At 40.9% G+C, this 25,213-nt stretch overlaps 1 protein-coding gene and 1 pseudogene across 1 annotated transcript in view; both read left to right on the top strand.

Moving 5' to 3' along the window:
* AIFM1 (apoptosis inducing factor mitochondria associated 1) overlaps positions 1 to 20,707 on the top strand; it is a 30,923-nt gene extending 10,216 nt beyond the window's left edge. Inside the window, exons 3-16 of the mRNA XM_063083509.1 lie at positions 2,602 to 2,701; positions 3,669 to 3,793; positions 3,919 to 4,049; positions 6,455 to 6,545; positions 10,804 to 10,888; positions 11,633 to 11,709; positions 12,800 to 12,908; positions 13,675 to 13,782; positions 14,126 to 14,214; positions 14,670 to 14,810; positions 16,722 to 16,864; positions 18,289 to 18,413; positions 19,922 to 20,118; positions 20,460 to 20,707. Coding sequence (XP_062939579.1) covers positions 2,602 to 2,701; positions 3,669 to 3,793; positions 3,919 to 4,049; positions 6,455 to 6,545; positions 10,804 to 10,888; positions 11,633 to 11,709; positions 12,800 to 12,908; positions 13,675 to 13,782; positions 14,126 to 14,214; positions 14,670 to 14,810; positions 16,722 to 16,864; positions 18,289 to 18,413; positions 19,922 to 20,118; positions 20,460 to 20,531 — 1,593 coding nt within the window. The 3' untranslated portion in view covers positions 20,532 to 20,707. The remainder of the gene's footprint in view (positions 1 to 2,601; positions 2,702 to 3,668; positions 3,794 to 3,918; positions 4,050 to 6,454; positions 6,546 to 10,803; positions 10,889 to 11,632; positions 11,710 to 12,799; positions 12,909 to 13,674; positions 13,783 to 14,125; positions 14,215 to 14,669; positions 14,811 to 16,721; positions 16,865 to 18,288; positions 18,414 to 19,921; positions 20,119 to 20,459) is intronic.
* A 2,517-nt stretch (positions 20,708 to 23,224) lies between these two features.
* Positions 23,225 to 24,755, top strand: LOC134367467 (WD40 repeat-containing protein SMU1-like; annotated as a pseudogene).
* Positions 24,756 to 25,213: the final 458 nt, after the last annotated feature.

Genomic DNA, 25,213 nt, shown 5'->3' with positions numbered 1-25,213 from the left:
ATGTTACTAGGTGTGATGCACTGTAATATTTTCTATTCTGTTTGTTGGGTTTTTTCCCCCCTATTACTGGTTGTAACCTGATAAATTGATTTCACAGCCCACTAATGGGTTGCAAACATAGTTTGAGAAACACTAAGCAGCGCTTTTGCAGCTCAGATTGTAAATATGAACTCCTGATTGGCGTTGATGTGAAAGTTTTTCCTCCTCTTGCTGATGACTTTCTCTAGGATCTTAGGCAGGTCCCCTAATCTCAGTCCTCTGTTACTTGTCAGTGAGCAGAGCCAAAGTACCCTTTAAAATATTTAATGAGATTTAGTATCGGGGTACTCTGCCATTGTTCAACTGATAGGATCACATTGCCTCACTCAGAAAATGACCTGTTTCCTTTCAAATTCCTTTAAGTTGAATAAATGGCACTATATCAATCTGTTTAGAAAAGTTGTCCTCACTAATGTTTTCCACAAATTTGTAGTTTTTCTTAACCTGACATGTATTCATGTCACTGATTGGAAATCTATGTAAACTAGGACAGAAACCCTTGGGGGAAAGAAATTTTTATTTAATATATCTGTAAACTTATTTTTATATCAGAACATTGAGCTTAAAAACTGATACACACATACACATGGTACATGGGTACTTCAAAAGGCCCATGGAAAAATAAAATTAGAAGATAATATAAAATATAAAATAATATGAATCTTTCCATGAACTTTTTGAAGACTTCCCATGTGTGTGTGACATATAAGACAAACCTCATTCTTTCTTTTTAAGCCTACACTTCTATTATCCAAAATTTGCCAAGCCAGTGGGTTTGCAGAATTCAGTGGTCTCTCTCTCTTTTTTTTTTAATTAAAACATAATTGATTATACATATTTTTGGAGTACAGGTTTGAATATCAATACCTGTGTATAATGTGTGATAATCAAATCAGGATAATTAGTACCATTTCTTGGTCTGCTTCTTCCCTCATGTGTGAAGCCATTAGGTAGTGTGAGCTGGGCTTAGGCTATTTTTGGATATCATTCTTAATGTGAACATGGCCCCAATTTATTTCTTTGTTCACTCATGTTGACCAAATTAAGCCATCTTTTTTAGGTAAAAGTCTCTTTCTTAAAAGAAATATATATTTTTTAGGTATAGATAAATAACTCGTGTATAGTATCTGATGTAAAGATAAGAAAACTTTCTTCCTAAAATTAATGTTAATTGAATTCACTTATTTGATAAATGTAGCAATAAATTGAAAGAATAATCATTGTCCTTTAACATGCAGTATTTAACTTTCTACTCCATTCATCTGGTATGTTAATGTTTCTAGGCTGACAAATGTTAAACCCAGGTCTCAGGGTTCAGGTTCCCCAATTGCAGCATGTTGCCTAATGGGCTGCTCTGCAAGGGGGTCATAGGACTATTCTTAGGATATGTTTTATGATACTTCCTCTGATTGTCTTTATTTTCTCCAGCAATTAATTAATTAATCTGGTATTTCATTTGACATATGGCCACTTAAATTCCTATCTTGTTGACCCTGTGGGGTACCAAAGAGCAAAAGTTTTTTAACTTAAAAAGTCATTCTTGTTTACCACTTTCTAGAAAGTCTCTAATAAACAAACTCTGGTGCCATATGTTAAAACAAAACAAAACAAAACAAAAAAATTAGTCCTAATGCTAAATTGCCCTTCTTCAATTTGAAAGGGTAGAGGAGAAAGTATTCATATATTTGAAATACAAGTCTTTAAGCAGGGCGTTTGGCCCTCAGGAAATATCTTTATTATTATTATTATTATTATTATTATTTAATTATTATTCTCCCTTAGTAAATATCTTTGTGTAGTATTTCTGAATGAGACTTCCTCTATCTCATCAGTTTAGGAAAAAGATAGACCATTGAGGGAAAGATGAGTTACTCTGTAAGGATACAGGCAGCCACGTTTCCAAGCATGATCTGCATACCCCGCAAAATCTAGCACTTCTGCCAGGAAAACTTATGTCCCAGCTACCTACCTAGGATCATATAGATTGATTTCACAGTTAGTGTCCAGCATAGTCCCAAACTCCTTTCTGTACTTGATATAAAGCTAAGCACTTTATTCTTCTGGTATAAAATGTTTTTCTTTTCTCTTTAGCTGTACCTTCAGAATTAAATATGAGGAGAGTTCTTTACAGAGAGCCTAAGAAAATCTGAAATTGGAACATTTTCATCTGCTTACATATATTCTTTCCATACCAAGTATATGAACACGCAATATTATTTATTTCTTAAGAAAGTAACTTTCCCTTAGTAGTTTTTTTTTTTTTTTTTTTTTTTTAAAGATGACCGGTAAGGGGATCTTAACCCTTGACTTGGTGTTGTGAGCACCACGCTCAGCCAGTGAGCGAACCGGCCATCCGTATATGGGATCCGAACCCGGGGCCTTGGTGTTATCAGCACCACACTCTCCCGAGTGAGCCACGGGCCGGCCCTCCCTTAGTAGTTTTAACGTAGAGGAACTAACCTTATGTAGACAAAAGCTTCTCATTTAATTGAAAGATAATATTACTTATGGTATGAACTAGCTGTATGTTGAAATAAACTTTCTCCGTGTTTGGATCTGCAGGTCTACAAGACTATAAAAGATGACCAAAAAAGATATAATGAACGAATATCAGGGTTAGGGCTGACACCAGAAGAGAAACAGAAAAGGGCCATATCATCTGGTGAGTATTCCCTTAGTTCTCAGTATGATTTGAGACTTATGAAGGGAAAGTTATAAACAGTTTGGGTGCTATGATTTATGGATATCTTGTAGAAGTGATGATGGTGGTGAGTTTGTAAGCTTCCAGAAACTATGGTATTATCCCAGAACTGGGAGAAATTTGTTAAAGTATTTGGCTGGAATTTGGGTGTGAAAATAAACCTAGTGACGATTATGATTGGTTGTTTTTCTCTATACTAGACTCTTAAAAAGCAAGCTTGGCAAGGAAAATTATTGGAAAATAGGTGAAAACCATTTTTTCAATGAGGAAATTCTTTTGGTCTGTTTTGTTCCCCTTTCGAGTCTTTGGAATTTCGAGTTGTTAAAGATAATACATAGCCATAGCCGTCACTTCCATCCCACATGATTTGCTTGATTTTTCAGAGAGGAATGTTTTAATTCTTTAATAAGCCCCACAACTCTGGGTGGTATGCCTTACTTCCTTCAATAATACCTCCTTATTCTTGAACATTGTATAATAATTCCCGCTTGACCTCCCAGATTTTCCCCCTTTTTTGCTAACAAGAAGTGAAACTGAACTTGATATTTTCCTGGTGGTCACTAGAAAATTAATGGAAAGGGCAGAGACCTTCTAATGTATACTTTCTAATATATTTTAGAAATAACTAAATATTTAAATTAGGTCCTAGTTCCAGTATAGACCTAATGAATGAACGACATTGGCAAAATCGTTCACCTCTTTTATTTATTTATTTATTTGTATTTTTCACTTGTGAAATGAAAGGGATACTTGCTTTTTGTCTCCCATCAGGATCTTGTGAAGTTTGTTAAGATTAGTGTAGGTACCATACTTTGCTAGCTTTATGTAAAGGATTGAGATGAGTGCAAGGTGATTTTTTTTTTTTAGTAGTGGCAAGGAGTCATCTGGGACTTTAAGAACATTCACCCGTCTGGTCTATTGCTTTCAGCTCCAGAAGGAGAGCCAGTTCCTCAAGTCAGGGCACCAAGTCATGTTCCTTTCCTGCTAATTGGTGGAGGCACTGCTGCTTTTGCTGCAGCCAGATCCATCCGGGCTCGAGATCCTGGGGCAAGGGTAAGGTGCACATTATTTTGCTTTGCACAAAGGGTATAGTCTACAAACACTTAGCCAATGTGAACACTTTGACATTTGCCTCTTAAGTGACTTGACTCTAAGTATCATCATTTTTGCATCTAAAGGTACTGATTGTGTCTGAAGATTCTGAGCTGCCATACATGAGACCTCCTCTTTCAAAAGAACTATGGTTTTCAGATGATCCAAATGTCACAAAGACACTGCGATTCAGACAGTGGAATGGAAAAGAGAGAAGGTGTGTTTGCTTTTGTAAAATGGACCTGATTAGCAACTTCAACTATGCACTAGGAGTGGGTTAGGATTTTGCCATTGACCATGTGCAATGAGTAGGAGGGATGACTTGGCTGTACACCGGAGTCCACTTTGGTATGCATTTGGTACAGCTTAGAAGCAACAGGCTGCAAAGGGCAAGATTCTGTTACCAGATCTACCAACAACTGACGGTGTCATGTTGGACTCTGAAATACTAATGATCCTATTTCCAGGACCTTTGGGTTAGACTTCTTGGTGAAGATCATCTCAGCCCGTGTTATCACTTCTTTATACTTGCTTGGATGTGTCCCACAAAAGCAAAAGTAAAGGAACTGTTTAATGGCACTTTGTTTGACACCCTACCTGGCATTGAGAATTGCAAGGGTATAGTGGGAAGACTGTAAGGAAGAGCCTCTTTATTAAAATGTTTGCATAAGATGTTTAGGTGAAAGATATGTCAACAATTCTGATTAGATCATTATACAGTATATGCATGTGTTGAAACAACAAACTATACCCTATAAACATGTACAATGAAAAAAATAAAATTTAAAATTTTTAAAAAGTTTTAAAAATTAAAAAAAAAAAGAATGTTTGCATGAGAGACTTGGAGATACAGGTCCAGAAAACTTTTACTTCTCAAGGAGTCCTTAGATCTCTCAGTTCCAGTACCATGTTCTGTGGGTTCCAATTTTTTTCTTATTAGTGATCCTTTTGGTAGTAGGCCAAATTTTACAAACCTAGCTGTCTCCCTCATCTCCACTGTCAGACTCCCCCCCACCCACCCCCTTTTTTTTTGCAGCCAGTACAGGAATCGAGCTCTGGACCTTGGTGTTATCAGCACCATGCTCTAACCAACTGAGCTAACCAGCCAGCTCTAGGTTCCATTTTCAAGCAGGATGTGTACTTCCAATTAAGTTAGCCACCCGTTAATTAATATATTATATTTTGAGGCAAAATTATCTCAGGAGCTAAACCTAGTTGTTCCATTTACTAGCACCATTCTGTACAAGTCATTCTGGTGGATATGTGAATACCAGCTCCTTGGATGCTCCTCTTGTTCTTACTTTGAAATTAACTTAAATCTAGAGTAGGGTTTCTCAACCCTTTGGGGCAAGATAATTCTTTGCTGGTGGTGGGGGGCTATCCTTTTCATCATAGGATATTTAGCAACATCCCTAGCCTCTACCTACTAGATAGCAGAATCCCTACCCAAGTTGTTATAACGAAAAATGTCTCCAGACATTGCCAAACTTCCCCTTGGGGCAAAATTGCTTCTATTTGAAAACCACTGATCTAGAATACCTCTATATAGGCAAGTCACCATCAAGATTTAGTGGCCTCAGAGAATTACTTTGGAAAGTGTTCCTAAAAGTTGTTCATAATGGAATTAGTTTTATTAAAACTGAGGGGGGGGGTTGCCAACAGGTATATGAAAAAATGCTCAACATCACTAATCAAAAAGACAGAGAATAACAAATGCTGGTGATGATGCAGAGAAAGGGGAACCCTCCTACACTGTTGGTGGGACTGTAAATTAGCACAGCCATTATGGAAAACAGTATGGAGGTTTTTCAAACAACTAAAAATAGAATGATCATATGACCCAGCAATCACACTTCTGGGTATTTATACCCAGAGGAATGGAAATCATCATGTCGAAGGGATACCTGCACTCCCATGTTCATCACAGCTCTATTTACAATAGCCAAGAGTTGGAACCAACCTAAATGTCCTTCAACGGATGACTAGATAAGGAAAATGTGGTACATACACACAATGGAATACTACTCAGGCATGAAAAAGAATGAAATTCTGCCAGTCACAGCAGCATGGATGAGCTTGGAGAAAATTATAAGTGAAATAAGCTAGGCACAGAAAGAAATACCACATGTCCTCACTCATAAGTGGAAGCTAAAAAATATATAAAAAAGAAAGAAACAAACAGCCAGTCACAATAATATGTTGAACTTTCAGAAACAGAGAACAAAACTGGTTACGAGAAGGAAGGGGGAGGGGGGTCAGCAAGAAATTAGTTAATGGACACAAAGAATGATTACGTATTGTAATGATGAGTAAGCTAATTGTCCTGATTTGACCATCACATATTGTACACTAGTGTTGATGGTCAACTCTGTACCCCACAAATACGTATAATCAATTGTTTCATTTGAAAAACAAAACAAAACAAAACAAAAAAAACCTATGGGGGAGGCTGACCAGTTAGCTCAGTTGGTTAGAGCACAGCCTTGTAACACCAAGGTCAAGGGTTCAGGTCCCCATATCGGCCAGCTGCCAAAAAAAAAAAAAAAAGAAAAAAAAAAACTGTGAAAGAAGTGGATAGCAGTTCTAGGTGCTTATAGTATTTTCTCCCTCTTCTCCATACAGCATATATTTCCAGCCACCTTCTTTCTATGTCTCTGCCCAGGACCTGCCTCACACTGAGAATGGTGGTGTGGCTGTTCTCACTGGGAAGAAGGTAAGCTACTAGGCTGCTTCCTTTGTCAGGCGCTGTGTATGTGCCCACCAGTGTATATGGCGACATGTATTTCTACTACCATTTATTTCTGTCCTGCCGTTGTAATTCATCTAAGAAGGGTCAAGTCATTTCAGTGTGATATTGTTTAGTGTGTCTTTGTGAGGGAGCACTAGTATCAAAGCCTAGGGTAGCATTCCGACTAAACTTTCGCAGGGAAGTCAAATTGTTGGAGACCATGACCCTAAAAGCTGTTACCTCTCCTGTTTGCTCTTCTGCCTTTCCTCCTTTTTCCTGTTTTTCCATGCTAACTTTTCTCTGGGATTATTGATGACAGGAGATTGACAAATGCATATTATTCAGGACAGTAAAATAACTCAAGCGTAACTCAGCATGGAATATTGTTAGACTTTACAAAGGTGAGTGCCTGAGTAATGGCGGCAGTTATTGGAGGGCATTTGTGGGGCCCCAGGAGGGTTTTGTTGTGTTATGTTTTGTTTCTGTTAGAGGGAGTTACGAAAGTGTGCTTATAAACTAATGGTGATGTTCTAGTAGAAAGGGAGGGGTTCTCTGAGGGAGCAAAGCCCAGAGTAGAAGGGATCCAGAGCACGAGTGGAAGGATTTACTTTTGATAGGGACAGGCCCACTTCTCTTCTAAGGGGACATTAGGCAGAGAAGATGGATATAGGTTTGTGGATAAGCTGGTATGAGACACTGTGTGTTTAGTGTCTCCTAAAATAACACACAGGCCCTACCCTCTAGGGGCTAACAGTATTAGGCAGAAATGTGAACAGATATCATAACACATAGATGTTTGATAAGAGTGAGAGATACACCGTGTGTTGTGGGAATTACTGAAGAATCCCTGGTAGAATGACGGTTTCAGGAGGGCTTCCTGTAGGAGAAAGTCTTATAGAATGGGAAATCTTATGCAATAAAGGGGCATTCATCAGACTAGAGAAGAGTGCAGAGCGTTCCTCAGACTAGAGGAGTGAAAAAAGCTGAAAGTACAAGTTGGAGTGGCAAGAGATGAAACCAAGAAGTTACATAGTTATGATGTGCTTGTGGAGAGCTTTGTTTGTCCTGCGAAAGAGCTTGGCCTTAATCTGCACTGGAGAACTGTTGAGTGTTAGGCAAGGATATAAAACATTTGGATTGAATTTTAAATAATCACTGTTGGCTGTGAGGAGGATGGATTTCAGGGAGACAAGACTAGAGATAGACCATTTCAAAGATTATTGCAATAATCCAGGCAAGAGATGATGACAGCCCAAGTTAGGATAGCAGTGGTAGTGATGATGATGATGATGATGATGAAGAAGAAGAATAAAGTAAGAGCTAAAATTTATGTAGTACCTATTCTAATCTTGGAAGCACAGTTTTTTAATGCTTTATGTGTATTATTTCATTTTATCCTCATAATAATCTTATGAGGTAGGTATTACTATTTCCATTTTACAGAGAAATAAATTGAGATTTTAAAATAAATAAATAAATTTTAAATAACTGGGCTGGCAAGTTAGCTTGGTTGATTAGAATATAGTATTATAACACCAAGGTCAAGTGTTCGGATCCCGGAACTGGCCAGCCACCAAAATAATAATAATAGTAATAATAATAATAATAAATAATAACTTGACTAAACTCACCTAGCTTATTAAAGTGGCGGAGACAGAATTTGAGCCCAGGTTTGTCTGACTGCAGAATTGGAACCCAGCCATTCTGATTCCAGAGCCCAAGCTCTTTAATACTCCCACTGTATAACTTCCTGATGGAAAAGTGGTGAAGAGTAGGGAACAGACTTGAGGCATGCTTGGGAGGCAGACTTGACAAGGCTTGGTGGTTGATTGAAGGTGGAAGATGAAGGAGAGGGAGGAGGCAGATATGACTTTCTAATTTCTCCTTGTGTGTCTGAGTGGGTGGTGGCATAGCCCCAAATGAGAAAGACATTACAAGAGGAGGAACTAGCTTAAGGGGGAAGAAAAATTTCAGTTTGGGACTGTTATGTATGGCGTGGAATATCTGCGTGAAGGTGTCTTCTGGGCAGCTGGATATATGACTACAACGCTCAGAGGAGGGGTCTGGGCTCAGATAGAGATCTGGGAATCATCCGCATATATGTAGGAGTTGAAACCATGAGGGTGAGTGAGGCCTCCCAGGAAGAACTTTTCTAGTGAGGAGTGGGGGAACGACTGAGTCCTAGGGAACCCCAGCTTTTAGGAGGTAGGCTTAAAGAAGAAGAGCCCACAACATAGACTAGGAAGGAACTTAAAGAGCAGAATGAGGACCCAGGACAGGAGGCAAGGTTGTAGGGAGTTTCAAGGAGGTTGTGATCCACAGTTTTACTGTGGCAGAGGAATCTGGGAAGAAAAGAATTGTAAAATGTCCCCGTAGATTTGGCAGTTCACATACCATCATGAATTCAGAAAAGAGGATAAACTACTCTTTCAAAAAGTTTAAATGAGAAATGGGAGATGGAGATTGGACAAGAGCTTGACAGGGACATAGAATCAAAGGAGGGACTTACCGATGGGACAAGCATGTTAATGGGCTGAGGGTAGAAGATGTCAGGGGTGGCGTGGGAAATGAGTGGGTGACTGATGGGAGAAGGTTTCAGAGAGAAAGGAAGGGATGGGGGTCAGACACAGAAACAGAACAGAAAGGACCCCTCATCTCAGAAGCTGGAAGAAAGAAAGTAAAGGTAGATATGAATAACTTTTATTCAGAGGCTTGGGGAGGTGGGAACCCTTATGGGAATCTGAGGAAGGTCACATCTAATGGCTTCACTTGTTTTTGCAGTAAAATAGGATGTAAGGTGGCTGTATCTGAGAGTGAACTGCGTGGGGGCTGAGTAGTGGGATTGGATTGAAGAGGGAGCTTACCAAGGACAAATCAAAGAAGGCCGAAGAAGCTACTCATTCATCAGATCACAGTTGATGTCATTGCCTCTGGAAAGCTTTACCCAACCCAACCTGACCAGATTGCCCTTTCCACTCGTATCACATTCATCACTCTTGATTATTGTTAGTACTTGTTCAGTTGTCTCTCTTGGCTACTAAACTCTGAAGGCAAGGAGGCTGTCAGTCTTTCTCATCATTGTATCCCTAGTACTTATACTTAGCACAGAGCCTGACACATAGTAGGTGCTTAATAAATATTTTGTGAATGAATGGTCTCACAGCTAGTAAGGAGTGGAGCAGAGACTGGAACCATTGTCTGTCTGACTCCAAAGCTCAAGCCCTTAACCATAAGAAGGAGAGTAGGATGCAAAGGAATTAAGGGAGAGTAGGATGCAAAGGAATTAAGGGTGCAGACAGGAGAACAGTTTGGATGATCTATCGCTGGCCCAGATTAGTTGGAATGGAACAGGCAGCCAGGTAAACAGAGAAAATTGAAAGCAAGTATAGGAGACAGTGGGACAGATAGAAAGCTGGAAGGATAGAAAATTGTGACCAAAGAGTGGGATATTTGATGTAGAAGTAGCAGTTTAGGAGATAACAAGATTCTAGATATGGCTGAGAGGGAAAGTATGAACCAGGTTTCAAGGTCTTCAGTGAATGAAGAGGTGTGGCCAGGTGACTTGATAACAGTGGTTTGTAGGGATATAAGTTTGTGTCCCTCAGAGGAGAATAAAAGTACAGTATAAGAATCTGGAAGCAGCAGCAAGAGTAACCTCAGGAAGCCTGGAAAATGCCAACACCTCCTCCTGGCCTTGTGATGTGGGTTGTGGCTGAATGAAGTCTCTACATGTAAGCTATCCTTAGGGGAGAGCCAAGTTTCAGTGAAGGCTTAGAAGGTGGAGAAAGAATTCTGTAAAAAGGTGGATGTAGGAGACTTGTTAACAAAGATATAAGAGTTCAAAACAGCCAAATAGAAAAGGCTGTCCCTATTCTCTATTTCCACAAATCATGTAAGACCTCTGGGACTGTTGTGGCTTGCTCTAATGTTGGCTGCTTAGGAACTTATGACCACTTGAAGAAACTGGGTACCAGAAGCTATGGTTCCAATGATTGCTTAGAAATGGTTTTGTAAGGATCACTTTGAGTCAAGAGCTAATTTTTCTCATTGGACTGACAGCTAATAGGTTCAGAGACTTTTGAAGGAGTGATGGAAATATTCTAGAGTGAGATAATGGTGATGGTTGTACAACCTTGTGATTATTGTACGTTTTTAAATGAATTTTATGTTATGTGAATTATATCTCAAAAATTTTTTTGGAGCTGATTCATCTCTACCTCTTTTGTGTATGTGATTGTAATAGGTAGTACAGTTGGATGTGAGAGGCAACATGGTGAAACTTAATGATGGCTCTAAAATAACCTATGAAAAGTGCTTGATTGCAACTGGTGAGTATTTCTGGAGATGACTTTCTTCCCTGATACAGCTCATTCAAGTTTTAGAGTCTGGCCTTCTCTATAGAAAGCATTACTACTTAACCTTAAGAAAACTGAAACCCAGACTCTGAAGTGAGTGTCTTCTCTTGATGCAAAACCTGGTTAAGTGCAGGTTCACTAAATGTTCTGGATCACCTGCCATTCTGGTTTATCCTTGCTATTCCTTCTGGTAAAGGCATGATGAAGTTTCCCTTTTTTCTCTTCCTGCTTAGCCCTTGCCCTGTGCCCTGTGCCCTGAAAGTGATACAGCCGTGCGGCTTCATTGCCAGTTCCATTCAGAAATAAAGAGAGGAGACTGAAGCAGTTGATTAAACCAGTGTAGCTATGCTAACTGGTGACTCTTGTGAGAAATAGAAGGGAATGAAGAAGCAAAGAGTGAGGCCTTTTGGCCAGCTATGGGCAGGGTGGGGAGGACCTTGAAGAGAGACCCTCAAATCTGCTTCTCAAAGGAAATTGATTTTTAAAAGCCTGCTGTGAGATGAGTTGAAGGAAAATAAAGCCATTGTATACTGTTGTTGCTGACTTGGCACCAGTAGGGAGCACGTGTGTGTATGTGTGCATGTGCATGCGTGCACTCCCCCCCCCACACACCCCACATACCACAGTCCTAAGTGAAGAGGGCTCTACCTTTGGGGGGCATTGTTTGAGCTAGCTCCTGCTTGTTGAGCTAAAGGCTTTTCCTCCTCTTATTTCTAGGAGGCACTCCAAGAAATCTGTCTGTCATTGATAGGGCTGGAGCAGAGGTGAAGTGTAGAACAACACTTTTCAGAAAGGTAATTGTCTGCTTTATTGTTTTTGTTGTGCTGTTTTTGAAGAGGTAGTGTAATCTCGTGGTCGCCAAGTACCCACCCAGGGATTGGGAGAACCAAGTTCTATTTATGGCTCTTCTGTAGACTTGTTATCTGGCCTTTAGCAAGTCACTTCCTCTCCCTGCACCTCAAATACCTCACTCAAGGGTTTTAAGCTCCTAGGAGAAAAATACACGTAGTGCTTTTATTGCTTACTATAATTCCTTCCAGTTGCCCTCCCATAGTTGTTTTTTCCTGATGCATTTGATTCATTGGAACTCCTCATAGCCTCTTGGCATTTTTCATTGCAAGTGCTATGTGGAGAAAAGTTAAAAGTACCTAAGTAAAAAGGAAGGGGAAGGGCCAGCCCGTGGCTCACTTGGGAGAGTGTGGTGTTGATAACACCAAGGCCAAGGGTTCGGATCCCTATGTAGGGATGGCCGGTTAACTCACTTGGGAGAGCGTGGTGCTGACAACACCAAGTCACGGGTTAAGATACCCTTACCAGTCATCTTTTTATTTTATTTATTTATTTTTTTTTTAAAGGAAGGGGAATGGTTTGCTTCTTAACACTGTGCTTTGCTTATAAAAACTGCTGTAATTTTCCAGCCACCCTTAGGCATATTTGATATGATTTCTACGATCCTTTAAGTTTTTAACAGAACAAGGTTTGTTAACCTCAGCACTATTGACATTTTGGGCTGGATAATTGTTGTGGGGGGCTGTCCTGTGCATTGTAGGATGTTAGCAGCATGCCTGGCTTCTACCCACTAAATGCTAGCAGCATCTCCTTGCCCTGACAGCCAAAAATATCTCCAGACATTGCCAGATGTCCCCTGAGGAAAAGGGGGGAAAAAGTGCCACCAGTTGAGAACCGCTGTTGATAGAAGGAATGTTACAATGGAGAAGGAAATTTGCATTAATAACATAGAGGCTATAATTGAGCCACTTTATATAATGAGAAAATTTTATGTGCAAATTACTGTTGTTGGAGATTTAGAGGAAAATATTTCCTGGTATTATTATCTTATGCCCCTTTGGGAAATTAGTGGACTAAACTGGTGTGATCCTGCAGATTGGAGATTTTAGAGCCTTAGAGAAGATTTCACGGGAAGTCAAGTCGATTACGATTATCGGTGGGGGCTTCCTTGGTAGTGAACTGGCCTGTGCACTTGGCAGAAAGGGTGAGTATTGAGTAGTAACCTTGGTTTTCTTTCTTAGTCTTCTATCACATGCTTTTTGGTGGGCTCTCACAAATTCCAGAGATGCCAGGATCAGTAGAATGAGTTTGATTAAGGTTTATATGGTGAAAAGTTAAGCACTGAGATTAGTTCTGGTGAGGGATCCCTTGGTGACCAAAAAGCTGGCATCTGACCAACTTAACAGCGCTTCTTTCTTTCTTTTCCTCTAGCCTCTATGCCAGAACTCCTTAGAAATAAAATATTAAGGAAAGTGAATTATTAAGATGATAAGGGCAATCAGTGCAGATTACAAAACTTTGTGTGTCTTTGACCTGCTGCTCCCTGCTTCCTTCAGGTACATGATAGTTCTCAGCTTGACAGATCTGTGAGTTCCAGTTTGAATGTTTCATGTCAACCATTTATCTTAATATTATTTTTCAGCTAGGTAAAATCAGGGCATCTTCTCAGGAGGATGCTTCCTATTCAGAGGTCGTGAAGCGCTTGTGTAAGCCTGAGGTGACTGCAAGTGTGGAAGTGCACTGAATTCAATCTGTAGCTTAATCCAGGGACAGCAGTTCTGGCACTTGTATTTGCCTTATGAATGAACTCAAGCACCAAAGCCCTTGTGCACACAAGTGAAAGCTCTGGCTTGGACTGCACCTTTGCCTAGTGTTTAGTAAGGGCTGCATAGTGCTCCTTTACTTCTCTTCCTGTCTTTCTAGGATTGGTTTTTGCCTCCTACTGTAACTACTCCATTTCTTCTTCCTAGCTCGAGCCTTGGGCACAGAAGTCATTCAACTCTTCCCTGAGAAGGGAAATATGGGAAAGGTCCTCCCTGAATACCTCAGCAACTGGACCATGGAAAAAGTCAGACGAGGTAAAGAGACTATGTCCATATGCTGCCACTCTGTTTCCTTTGCATGTGGCCTAAGGCAGTTATATCTTCTTTGGGAACCCCCTTGACATAAGCCCTGTTCACCTGGCAGGTGTAATGTTTTCATCATCCTCCAGTCAGCCAAGTTCATCTTTGTGTTCTGAATGTGATGCACCAAATTCCCGGAAGTGCTAAAAATGAACTGTGGGTACAGGTTCTCGTGGCTCTCCACACTGCCTACGTACTGATGATTATTGGTTTTACTATGGGGGAGGCCGCTGGTCATCTTCCCTACTTCTCCTGATGGGCTCATGGGCTCAGCCTTGGGTCTTGTTTGCCTTTACAGAAGGGGTTCTGGTGATGCCCAATGCTATTGTGCAATCAGTTGGAGTCAGCAGTGGCAGGTTACTCATCAAGCTGACAGATGGCAGGAAGGTAAGTAGGGGAAGACCGGCTGCCGGGAGACCGTCCAGCTGTCCTCTCCCCTTTCCTCATTCTTACTCCTTCACTCGACACTGGTAGATTAGTTTTCTTGGCAGCCACCATTAACCTGTCATAATTTTCTGAATTAACTGGCCCCCATTAAAACAGAGAATGATGAGACCCAGAGCAGGCACCTATAAACCACTTTCCCTTAGCCCCTTCCTATCTGTATCACAGATTTTTGAGTCCTCGCAAGGGTGGCAGATTTTTGTACAGATGATATGGGGTATGTGTGAGTGGGGGACAGGCAGGGTCTATGAAATAGAACTTAAAATCTATTACTAGAGGTAAGTTAGCCCTTGATTTTTTAAAACTCCAATTCTCGATGGCTTGATGTGCATTTGTTATGTCCGTAGGCATGAGCGGAAACTATGGTATTTGACTGAATTATTTCTTTTTTGCCTCAGGTAGAAACTGACCACATAGTAGCAGCTGTGGGCCTGGAGCCCAATGTTGAGTTGGCCAAGACTGGTGGACTAGAAATAGACTCAGATTTTGGGGGCTTCCGGGTAAATGCAGAGCTACAAGCACGCTCTAACATCTGGGTGGTAAGTGTGCTACAGTGTGAGTAGGCACAATTCATTGTCCCCAGCCTGTGAGCAAGTCTGCTGATGGTGTGCTAAAGCTCATCGACAGCCTAATCAAATAGGGTCAGAGTGTTTGGAAGCTGAGGGTAGAGAATAGAAACTTGTGAACTGCTTGATTTAGAAAATCAGGTGTGGCTCATCTGCAAGCTAATGGGAGATGAAATGAACAGTGTGTATGCCTACAGGAGTACAGCCCTTCCAGTTCTGCTTGTTGATAGCAGCCATTGGCATAACCCTTGGCGGGCACATGCACAGGTCTCAAACGGATCTGCTGTTCTCTTTGCTCAAACATGAGTCCAGGGAATGGAGGATGAAGCAATTTTATAACATGTTCCCTGGAAAGGAAAATTACTCTGTTTTCATTTTCCTTAAATACTATTTTTAGTTGTTTTAAAAATTTATTATGACATAAGACTATAGTATGTAGGAACCATGAGGTAATTTCCCCATTGCTAGATCATTACAAGTGTATTGTGTTTGATTATGAACTCTGCAGCTAAGGGCATAGGAGCCTTGGAAGGATTTTTTTCCCCCTTTAAAACTTGGTGGTTTTTTTGTTTGGTTTGTTGTTTTTTTTTTTTAAAGATAAAATGTACTGGATTTTTTTTAACCTGTTATGAAAGTAACGTGTGCCCAGTGTAGAAGACACAGACAAGGAGAACAGGGGGAAAATCACTTGCAGCAACCATTAATATTTTGGTGTATTTCCTTTCCTTTGTTTCATGCACACAGGTTTTTTTCTTTGTCTTACATGGTTGTGACGAGCATTCTATATATAAACATTTCTATTCTGCTCTTTTTCACTTAACATCATAAATGTAAGCATTTTTCATGTTGCCTCAGACTCTGTAAACAGTTTGACTGTATAATATTCATAGTTATAAGTGGATTTCATAGTTTACTTTGCCATTGCTCACTTGTTTGATTTTCAGTTTGCTTTGGAGAAGTCTGAACAGCCACAAAGATGAACAAAGGGTTAGAGAGCTGAAATACCACATCCTTTATGAAGGTGGCTCTCTTCACCTCCAGGTGGGGGTTGAAACACTTAGCTGCTTGAAACACTTAGCTCGTTTAATCTGTACTTCTTATATGGCACATTACTTGTTTACATTGCACTGTAGTGATGAACAGTACTGCATCTTCCTGTACTAGGTTATACACACCTTGTAGGTGAGGTTCATGTCAGTTTTGTCTCAGCAACCCAGACAGCATAATGCTTTTGTATGTAAGTACTCCCTAAATATTTGTTGAATGAATGAATAAACGAATGAATACTGAATGACCAAAAAAAAAAAAATCTTATGGTGGAAAAGATTTCTAGGTGAGAGGCAGTCACATGGAAAAACTGGTTTCCACATGTAGAAGAGTATTCTGCAAATCATGGTTATCAGATATCCTGTCCACTAGGATAGAATGAGAAGAAATAGGCGTAAGTAAACTGAAGCATAGAAGATTTAGGTTAGCTTTGTGGAAACAGAATAGTCTTTTAAAAATGAAATCTCGGGCCGGCCCGTGGCTCACTCGGGAGAGTGCGGTGCTGATAACACCAAGGCCCCGGGTTCGGATCCCATATACGGATGGCCGGTTCGCTCACTGGCTGAGCATGGTGCTGACAACACCAAGTCGAGGGTTAAGATCCCCTTACCGGTCATCTTTAAAAAAATTAAAATAAAAATAAATAAATAAATAAATAAAATAAATAAATAAAAATGAAATCTCAACTGTTTTTGATAGTTTAGGTATGATTCTGTCCTATAGTTGGAAAACATTAATTCGTTAACATTGCAAGGTTTCTTTGAGCCCCCAAAGTTCATATTCTGTCTTTTGCTTGCTTTTTTATCATGTGTTCATGTTATGTATTTGTTTCCAAAGGCAGGAGATGCTGCATGCTTCTACGATATAAAGCTGGGTAGGAGGCGGGTAGAGCACCATGATCACGCTGTTGTGAGCGGAAGGTTGGCTGGAGAAAATATGACTGGAGCTGCTAAACCATACTGGCATCAGTCAATGTTCTGGTAATAGTTGCGTGCCTTGGGGACTCAACTGGTTAGAACTCAGTATTCATAGGATCATAACACAGGATTATGGTTTGGTTTTCTTGTGGGCCAGTTAGCTTCATATAGAGGGGAAACAATTCCATCTCATGTCCACACATTCTATTCCCAAGCGGCCATCTGGTAAAAGTGTCCTGTTTGGCATAATTTAGACTATGTGAATGAATGGAGATAGCACCGGCACTTCTGGCAAAATAGCCCAGAGTTTGAGCTACAGTGGGTGGTACAAAGTTTGCTCTTAGGTATAGACAGCAGTATATTTTAATTTGTTCTTTACTGGTAACCCTAACAAGCCCAACATAATGAACAAAAGGCAGCCCACTCATATGTAACCCTTAAGATCAGCAGTTCAAAGTCAGGTATGTATAGGTAGTTCATTGGATGAAGAAGGGTTGGCAGTGGACATTCCTGAATACCAGAGCTGGTCCTATTTGACACAGTTTCATCTTGTTTATTTGAAAGATGGGATACATAAAAAGAACTTTGAGGTTTCAGAAGCTTCTAAGTGGTTTCTGTTGGGGATATTCTCAGCTGATAGAAGTACATTTTAGGACAGTTACGTACAGTTTTATGACTGGGCAGCAAAAAAATAACATGAATTTCAGGGTCAACACATAGAAGATGATACAATTAGGAAAAAATAGTCCATAACTTTACAATGATCAGTTAGGTCCTAGGAGCAGATTCCCAAGAGTCATTGTAGACTGTTCCCTGAAGGCACCAGTCCACTGAGCTACTGCAGCCAAGAAGATAACAAAATGTAGAGCACCAGAAACAAAACAGCTAGAGTATCCTAGATTATTACAAACAACCTGGTAATTGTCTGATTCAAATATTGTGAAGTTCCTAGCATATTAAAAAAGGTATGATGATGATAGGGAAAGTTTCCAAGAGCAATCAAAATAAAATGACCAAGTGGATGAAGGTGCCATTTTATAGAAGGCATTCCAGTCTTGAAAAATGACAGCTATGGGGAAATACTGAAGGTCAGTGAAACCATAAAACATCTCAAATTCTGAATTCCATAATTAGAACACTCTTTACAGCTTCAAAACCAGTTAGGACACATTAAAAGAAGGTAGCCAATAGCAAAAATGGGGAACCCATCACTCCCCAAATGTGGCATGGCATAAAAGTTTAGATCATTGTATGGATACGTGATATGTATAATGGCTTCTTAAGGAAAAATAAGAGCTGTTTGAGATAATCCTGTTTTCTCGTGATTGTCCCCAGATGCCCTAGTGGCAACAGATCAGCTTGGCATTTCTATTGTTGTTACACCTACTAAGTTCTTTGGTTGGCATGAGAGTATGGTGTCATGGAGAATATGTTCTACTGTGTCATTCCTTACAGTCCCTTGACAGAAAACCTTTCTCCTTCTTTAGGAGTGATTTGGGCCCTGATGTTGGCTATGAAGCTATTGGTCTTGTGGACAGTAGTTTGCCCACAGTTGGTGTTTTTGCAAAAGCAACTGCACAAGACAACCCAAAATCTGCCACAGAGCAGTCAGGTAAGGAAGCCTAACCACTTCTCTTGGAAGAGTGTTGAGAAGCAGTGGTCCAAAATCCCCTGAACAAGGAGTTGCTGTATTGGCCAGAGGGAGCTGTCAGTGAAAGCCTCTCTTCATGTTGTGCTTTAAAAGAAACCAAACCTAAAGTCTTCACTCTTTAGTGGTTTGAGATCTGACAAAATCAGGTATCTTGGTCAAAGCATATACACAAATATCGTGAGTGTCCGTCCTAGACAGTGGACAGTGTAGCCTCAATGACTCTGTCGTTTTGTTTGTCTCTAGGGGATAGGAAGAACTGTGATGAAGAAAACTTGAACTTTTTAGGTTTTGTTTTTGATTTTTTTTCTCCTTTTTTTTGGAGGGGGGGGGGCTTCATGCTAATCTCAAGCACCAGGTGAACCTTACTTTAGGACCTGCTTTCTTCCGTGGGCCCTGGGTAGCAAAGAACTGGGCTGAGTAGTTCTTGGGCTGCCTCTAATTCCATTTGTCAGATCTTAATGCCAGGTTTTCTTTAGATGGGAAGCACCTCTTGGAATGGACTTCTCTCCTACACATGTCTCTTTTATTTAACTCCTAGGCCTTATTCCATGACCTTGGCTCAAGTTATTTAACCTCTGTGTCCTTTTGCCAGAGGTGTTTCAAGGGCAAGCTGCTGTTTAAGGAGAAAGCAAGACATATGGATACGTAGGTCCTTTTCCTGTGTAATTCAGGTGTATTCCATACTCCTTAATTCTGATCTCTCCTGGTAAGTGAATCCAGGAGAGGGACCCAAATACTTATAAACTCCAGGTCACTGCTGTGTCCACTGGGCAGTATTATTTGGAGCCTGGTGTTTTCTCAGGAGACCCCCTTCTCATGTTGCCATTCTCCTCCTTTACCTTCTAATTCTAGGAAGAAATGCTTCCAATATGGTTTTTCCACATGAAAAGTGCCTCCTTCTTTGACTAAAGTGTCCTTCTAGCACTGTCCAATAGAACTTTCTTTTATGATGGAAATGTTCTATCTCTGTCCAGTAAAGTAGCCACTAGCCACATGTGGCTGTTGAGCACTTGAAATGTGGCAAATGCAAATAAGGAACTGAATTTAACATTTTATTTAATTTGAAATAATTTTCATTTAAATAGCTATATAGGGATAGTGGCTACTGTACTGGACCATGCAGCTCTAGAATGTTTTTTAGAGGGCAAGAGTAAGTCTTCTGCAGTTTGAAGAAATCCAGATACCAGGAAATATCCATAGTGTAAAGTGAGATAAAATGAGATAGTAAGGGAGGGAAGTTGTGGGTCAGACTGACCCTGTGCCTGAGAGCTGGCAAGGAAGAATTTTCCTTGGCTTTGTCAGTGGAGAGAGGTTGGAGAACGCCAGGATTTACCGAGAGGGCATAGAAAAATCATCTAGAAGCAGCTCGAAGGAGGTCTTGGAAGACACTTGCCTTCTAGAATTTCCCAAGCTCATAATAACTAAAGCTTTGATTTTGTATATTTGTTTGTTTGGGGGATTGGCCACAGGAACTGGTATCCGATCAGAGAGCGAAACAGAGTCTGAAGCCTCAGAAATCACTATCCCTGCGAGCACCCCTGCAGTTCCACAGGCCCCCGTTCCAGGGGAAGACTACGGCAAAGGTGTCATCTTCTATCTCAGGGACAGAGTGGTGGTGGGGATCGTGCTATGGAACGTCTTTAACCGAATGCCAATAGCAAGGAAGGTAGGTGCCTGTCAGAGCTCTTAGAGGAAGATGGGAAGTGTGGGTCAGAAAACACTCCTGTGGCTTCATCAGGTACCCTGAGATGCATTGTCCACCCAGGTCAAATTATGCCTAAGCAGAACAAAGGTATAGCCTTGGCTCAAGAACATTTCTTTTTTACTTGGGACTTAGCTGGGTGGCCTGGGAGTTGGCAAGCTGCTTATTTTGGGTTAGTAGAAAGCTGTTCCCACAACTCCCTCCCAGTGTGATGTGGGTCTGACCTAGGTGGCCCGATTGTGTGGGCCTGGCATGACCATCGCACATGGAGTGAGTTAGAGACCTATTGTTACTCTCTCCCTCAGATCATCAAGGATGGTGAACAACATGAAGATCTCAATGAAGTAGCCAAACTATTCAACATTCATGAGGACTGAAGCCCCACAATAGACTAGGCAAGCACTTTACCATCCCTGGCAGTGGGTTGGATGGGTAAAGGAGCATTTTATATTCAGCAAACTTTCTCTTGTGTATGAACGTGAATGATCACGTCCTTTGTGAATATTTTCAACCAGGTAGGCGAATTCATGAAATAAAATTTGATTCTTCTAAATTACATTCTGTTCTCTTTTAAAAGGGGCGGGTGGGTGAAGGAGAAAAGCTATGCATCTTAGAGGGCAAGTAAACGGCAGCAACTACTAAGTGCATGATTTTTCTCGGCCATGCATTCTCTACTCCACACTCTGAACTCCTTTCAGTTCCCTCACCTTCCCCCTCTAGCCCTTCCAGACCTCTCTGCACATTGCCTGCTGTGGCCTCTGCCTGTGAAACTTGACCCTTCTCCTCTCCTCTCCCTCTCCTCTGGAAGAGTTTGCTATCTCTGTGAGGACTTTCCTGACCCTTCCAAGCCAGATCCTGGTTTATGTGTCTCCCTGCTAGCCCATGGCTTCCTGGAAGCAGGATCCACAGCCTTAGGTTTTGCTCGTGGTTATATCTAGAGCTTAGCACAGGGTCTGGCTCATAGAAGGTGCTTAGTAAGTCACTGTTGAATGAGTGAACAAATAAACACACAGAATAGACTCAGCTTTACCTAGAACAACAACTCTCTCAGAACTGAATTGGTCCTGTAGGGGGCAGAAAGGACATTTACTGCAAATAGAAAGAAGGGTTCAGAGACTAGTGCTTTGGGACTAAACCTGGAGATGGACTCTTTAAGGGGTCATGATCTCTTGACTCCTCCACCTGCTGTACCCCAAACTAGAAATCGGCCCTCTCATAACTCCTTTTCTCTAAAATATGCTTATAGGCATATGTCACTTTACATATGATTTCCTGAGAATACAAATCAATCATAAGTCAACTCATTTTTTGGCATTTTAAAGTGCTTAACTTGGGCTGGCTGATTAGCTCAATTGGTTACAGCGCGGTATTACTACCCAAGGTTGGGGTTTGCCCCCCTATGGGCAAGCTGCCAAAAAAATCAAATCTTATTTCAATTAAGAGGAATTTTTTACTACCCTCAAGAATCCTATTATGCGTGGTCAGTTGGTTAGAGCACGGTGTTACAACTCCAAGTTCCGGGGTTCGGATCCCTCTACTGGCCAGCTGCCAAAAAAAAAAAAAAAAAATCTTATTATGAATCTTTCTGTAGAGAGAAAATTACTAGCAGTCAATTTTTTGAAATATTGGGTTTGGAGAACATACCCGGGATCCTAGGCTGGAGTCGAAGGCAGCCCCCTCACCACCTGGAAGCAGGCAAACAGCAGAGCTCACCCGGTTCCTAGGTAGGAGCCCAAGGGCAGCACCCCCATCCCCCGCCCTGAGGCAGGCAAGAAACAGAGCACGACCAGGGCAGCAAACCCCACCAGGAAGCAGGCAAGGAGCACGCGGAAAATGCCACTTCCACGTGGATGGCCGACCACAACCACTGCCACACTGCTGCAAAAATGGCTCTACACCACAGCAGTAGCCACAGCCACCGTGCAGGCATCGTGCCAGACACTGGACTGCATTGACACAAGGAGAGTCACCTGCAGAGACCTGGAAAAGAAGAGGTCTTTCTCCTCAAAGCCTGCTCCAGAGTAATAGAAGCAGCAATGGCCGTACCTTGCCCCTGCTTTATTTCTGATTTTAGTAATTGCAGTCTCCTCTCTTTTTTTCTTGATCAATCTAGATAAAGGTTTGCAAATTTTGTTGATCTTTTTAAAGAATCAACTTTTAGTTTTGTTTATTTTCTCTAATGCTTTTAAATTCTGTTTCGTATTTTTCTATTGTAATCTTTATTTCCTACGTATATTTCATTTTGGTTTAGTTTGCTCTTCTTTTTCTGTTTTCTTAAGATAGAAGTTTACATTGCTGATTTGAGATTTTTCTTTTCTTTTCTTTTTTTCCCCAAAGATGACTATTAAGGGGATCTTAACCCTTGACTTGGTGTTGTCAGCACCACGCTCTCCCAAGCGAGCTAACCGGCCATCCCAATATAGGGATCTGAACCTGTGGCCTTGGTGGTATCAGCACCACACTCTCCCGAGTGAGCCATGGGCCAGCCCAAGATTTTTCTTATTTTTAATATAGGTGTTTACAAATATAAATTTTCTTCTAAGCACTGCAAAATAAAAAGTTTAAAATTTAGTTTTTTGTTTTTTGTAGTTTTTTTGCTGTTAAGAAAAACTAAAACTCAAATTTGCATTTTAAAAAAAGAGAGAAAAACTGGGTGTTAGACTGAGAATTAATGTGCTTTATATCTTTTGACTGATTGGGAGTGACCTTTTCCAAAACTTTAGTTTCCCTATATAAGAAATGCATTTTCAAATACTTTTGCTATATTTACTTCTTACAATTCTTGGTAAAAATTAATGTGGTGATTTCTGTGCCAATCAGAATAGGCTAGTTTATGCTGAAGAAACAAGTAATTATAATATTGGGACCAACACAGGGAAGGGGAATCTGAGCTACGGGAATGTAAAGCATTGTGCTGAGGCCCAAGCAACCAGCATTATTTATTGCTCTTAGATGTATATGCTTAAGGTTATTTTGCAGAAAGACCAGATCCGGGGAACAGCATGCTCCAAAAAGCAACAATGAAACTCCTGAGGAGTGGAGGAGGGCCTGGGTCCAGCAAGATATCACTATGTCGATCAAAATCAAATCTTCGGATGTGATCCGCCTCATCATGCAGTACCTGAAGGAGAATAGTTTACATCGGGCATTAGCTACCTCACAGGAGGAGACTACTGTGTCTCTGAATACTGTGGACAGCATTGAGAGTTTTGTGGCTGACATTAATAGTGGCCATTGGGATACCATTTTACAGGTTATACAGTCTCTGAAATTGCCAGACAAAACCCTCATTGACCTCCATGAACAAGTTGTTCTGGAATTGATAGGGCTCCGTCAGTTGGGTGCTGCCAGGTTGTTTCTGAGGCTGACTGACCCCATGATCATGTTAAAACAAACGCAGCCAGAGTGGTATATTCATCTGGAGAACCTCTTGGCCAGGTCTTATTTTGATCCTCGTGAGGCATATCCAGATGGAAGTAGCAAAGAGAAGAGCAGCAATTGTTCAGGCCTTAGCTGGGGAAGTCAGTGTGGTGCCTCCATCTCGTCTCATGGTATCGCTGGGACAGGCACTGAAGTGGCAGCAGCACCAAGGGTTGCTTCTTCCTGGTGTGACCATAGATTTGTTTCGAGGCAAAGCAGCTGTTAAGGACATGGAAGAAGAAAAGTTTCCTGCATAGCTGAGCAGGCATATTAAGTATGGTCAGAAATCACATGTGGAGTGTGCTCGATTTTCTCCAGATGGTCAGTATCTAGTCACTGGATCTGTTGATGGATTCACTGAAGTATGGAACTTCACTACTGGAAAAATAAGGAGGGATCTTAAGTACCAGGCCCAGGATAACTTTATGATGATGGATGATGCTGTCCTCTGCGTGTGTTTCAGCAGAGATACAGAAATGTTAGCAACTGGGGCTCAAGATGGAAAAATCAAGGTATGGAAGATTCAGAGTGGACAGTGTTTAAGGAGATTTGAAAGGGCACACAGTAAAGGTGTCACCTGTCTAAACTTTTCTAAGGATAGCAGTCAGATCCTTAGTGTCTCTTTTGACCAGACAATTAGAATTCATGGTTTAAAATCTGGGAAAACCCTGAAGGAATTTCGTGGCCACTCCTTTTTTAACGAAGCAACATTTACACAAGATGGACATTATATTTGCGCATCCTCTGATGGCACCGTAAAGATCTGAAATATGAAGACCACAGAATGTTCAAATACCTTTAAATCCCTGCGCAGCACTGCAGGGACAGACATTACTGTCAACAGTGTGATCCTGCTTTCTAAAAATCCAGAGCACTTTGTAGTGAGCAAAAGATCAAACACGGTGGTCATCATGAACATGCAGGGGCAGATTGTCAGAAGCTTCAGCTCTGGTAAAAGAGAAGGTGATGACTTTGTTTGCTGTGCCCTCTCTCCCCGTGGTGAATGGATCAACTGTGTGGGGGAGGACTTTGTGCTCTACTATTTCAGCATAGTCACTGGCAAACTGGAGAGAACTTTGACAGTTCACGAGAAGGATGTGATTGGTATTGCGCATCAGCCTCATCAGAATCTGATTGCTACCTACAGTGAAGATGGACTCCTAAAGCTCTGGAAACCCTAATGAGACTTTTCTTTTCTTTTCTTTTCTTTTTTTTTTCTTTTTTGGCAGCTGGCAAGGTATGGGGATCTGAACCCTTGACCTTGCTGTTATCAGCACCAGGCTCTTCCAAGTGAGCTAACCGGCCAACCCCAACTTTTCTTTTTAAATTAGTTTGAAAGCATGTACTTAAATGAAGACATATTTATGTGTTGCTTTTTTTTTTAGGTCAGCTTTTCTAAGCAAATGGATTGTCTGAATTAGCCACAAGAATAATTTTGTGAAAATTCATGTTTAAGTAATAATTACCCTTTTTTGTATATTTTTAAGGTATTAGTTTATCTGCATCTAACTGGGGCAGTCACTTAATGTCTTCATTAATCTTCTACCTGGAGAGTGAAATACTGATATTTCTAGAAAAAATCTGTACTCCTTTGATTATTTGAAATGCTGATTAAAATGTGCCTCCCATAGTAAAACTT

The sequence above is a fragment of the Cynocephalus volans genome, chromosome X, assembly GCF_027409185.1.
Source record: "Cynocephalus volans isolate mCynVol1 chromosome X, mCynVol1.pri, whole genome shotgun sequence".
Taxonomy (NCBI): domain Eukaryota; kingdom Metazoa; phylum Chordata; class Mammalia; order Dermoptera; family Cynocephalidae; genus Cynocephalus; species Cynocephalus volans.
This window is presented reverse-complemented; position numbering and strand designations above follow the sequence as displayed.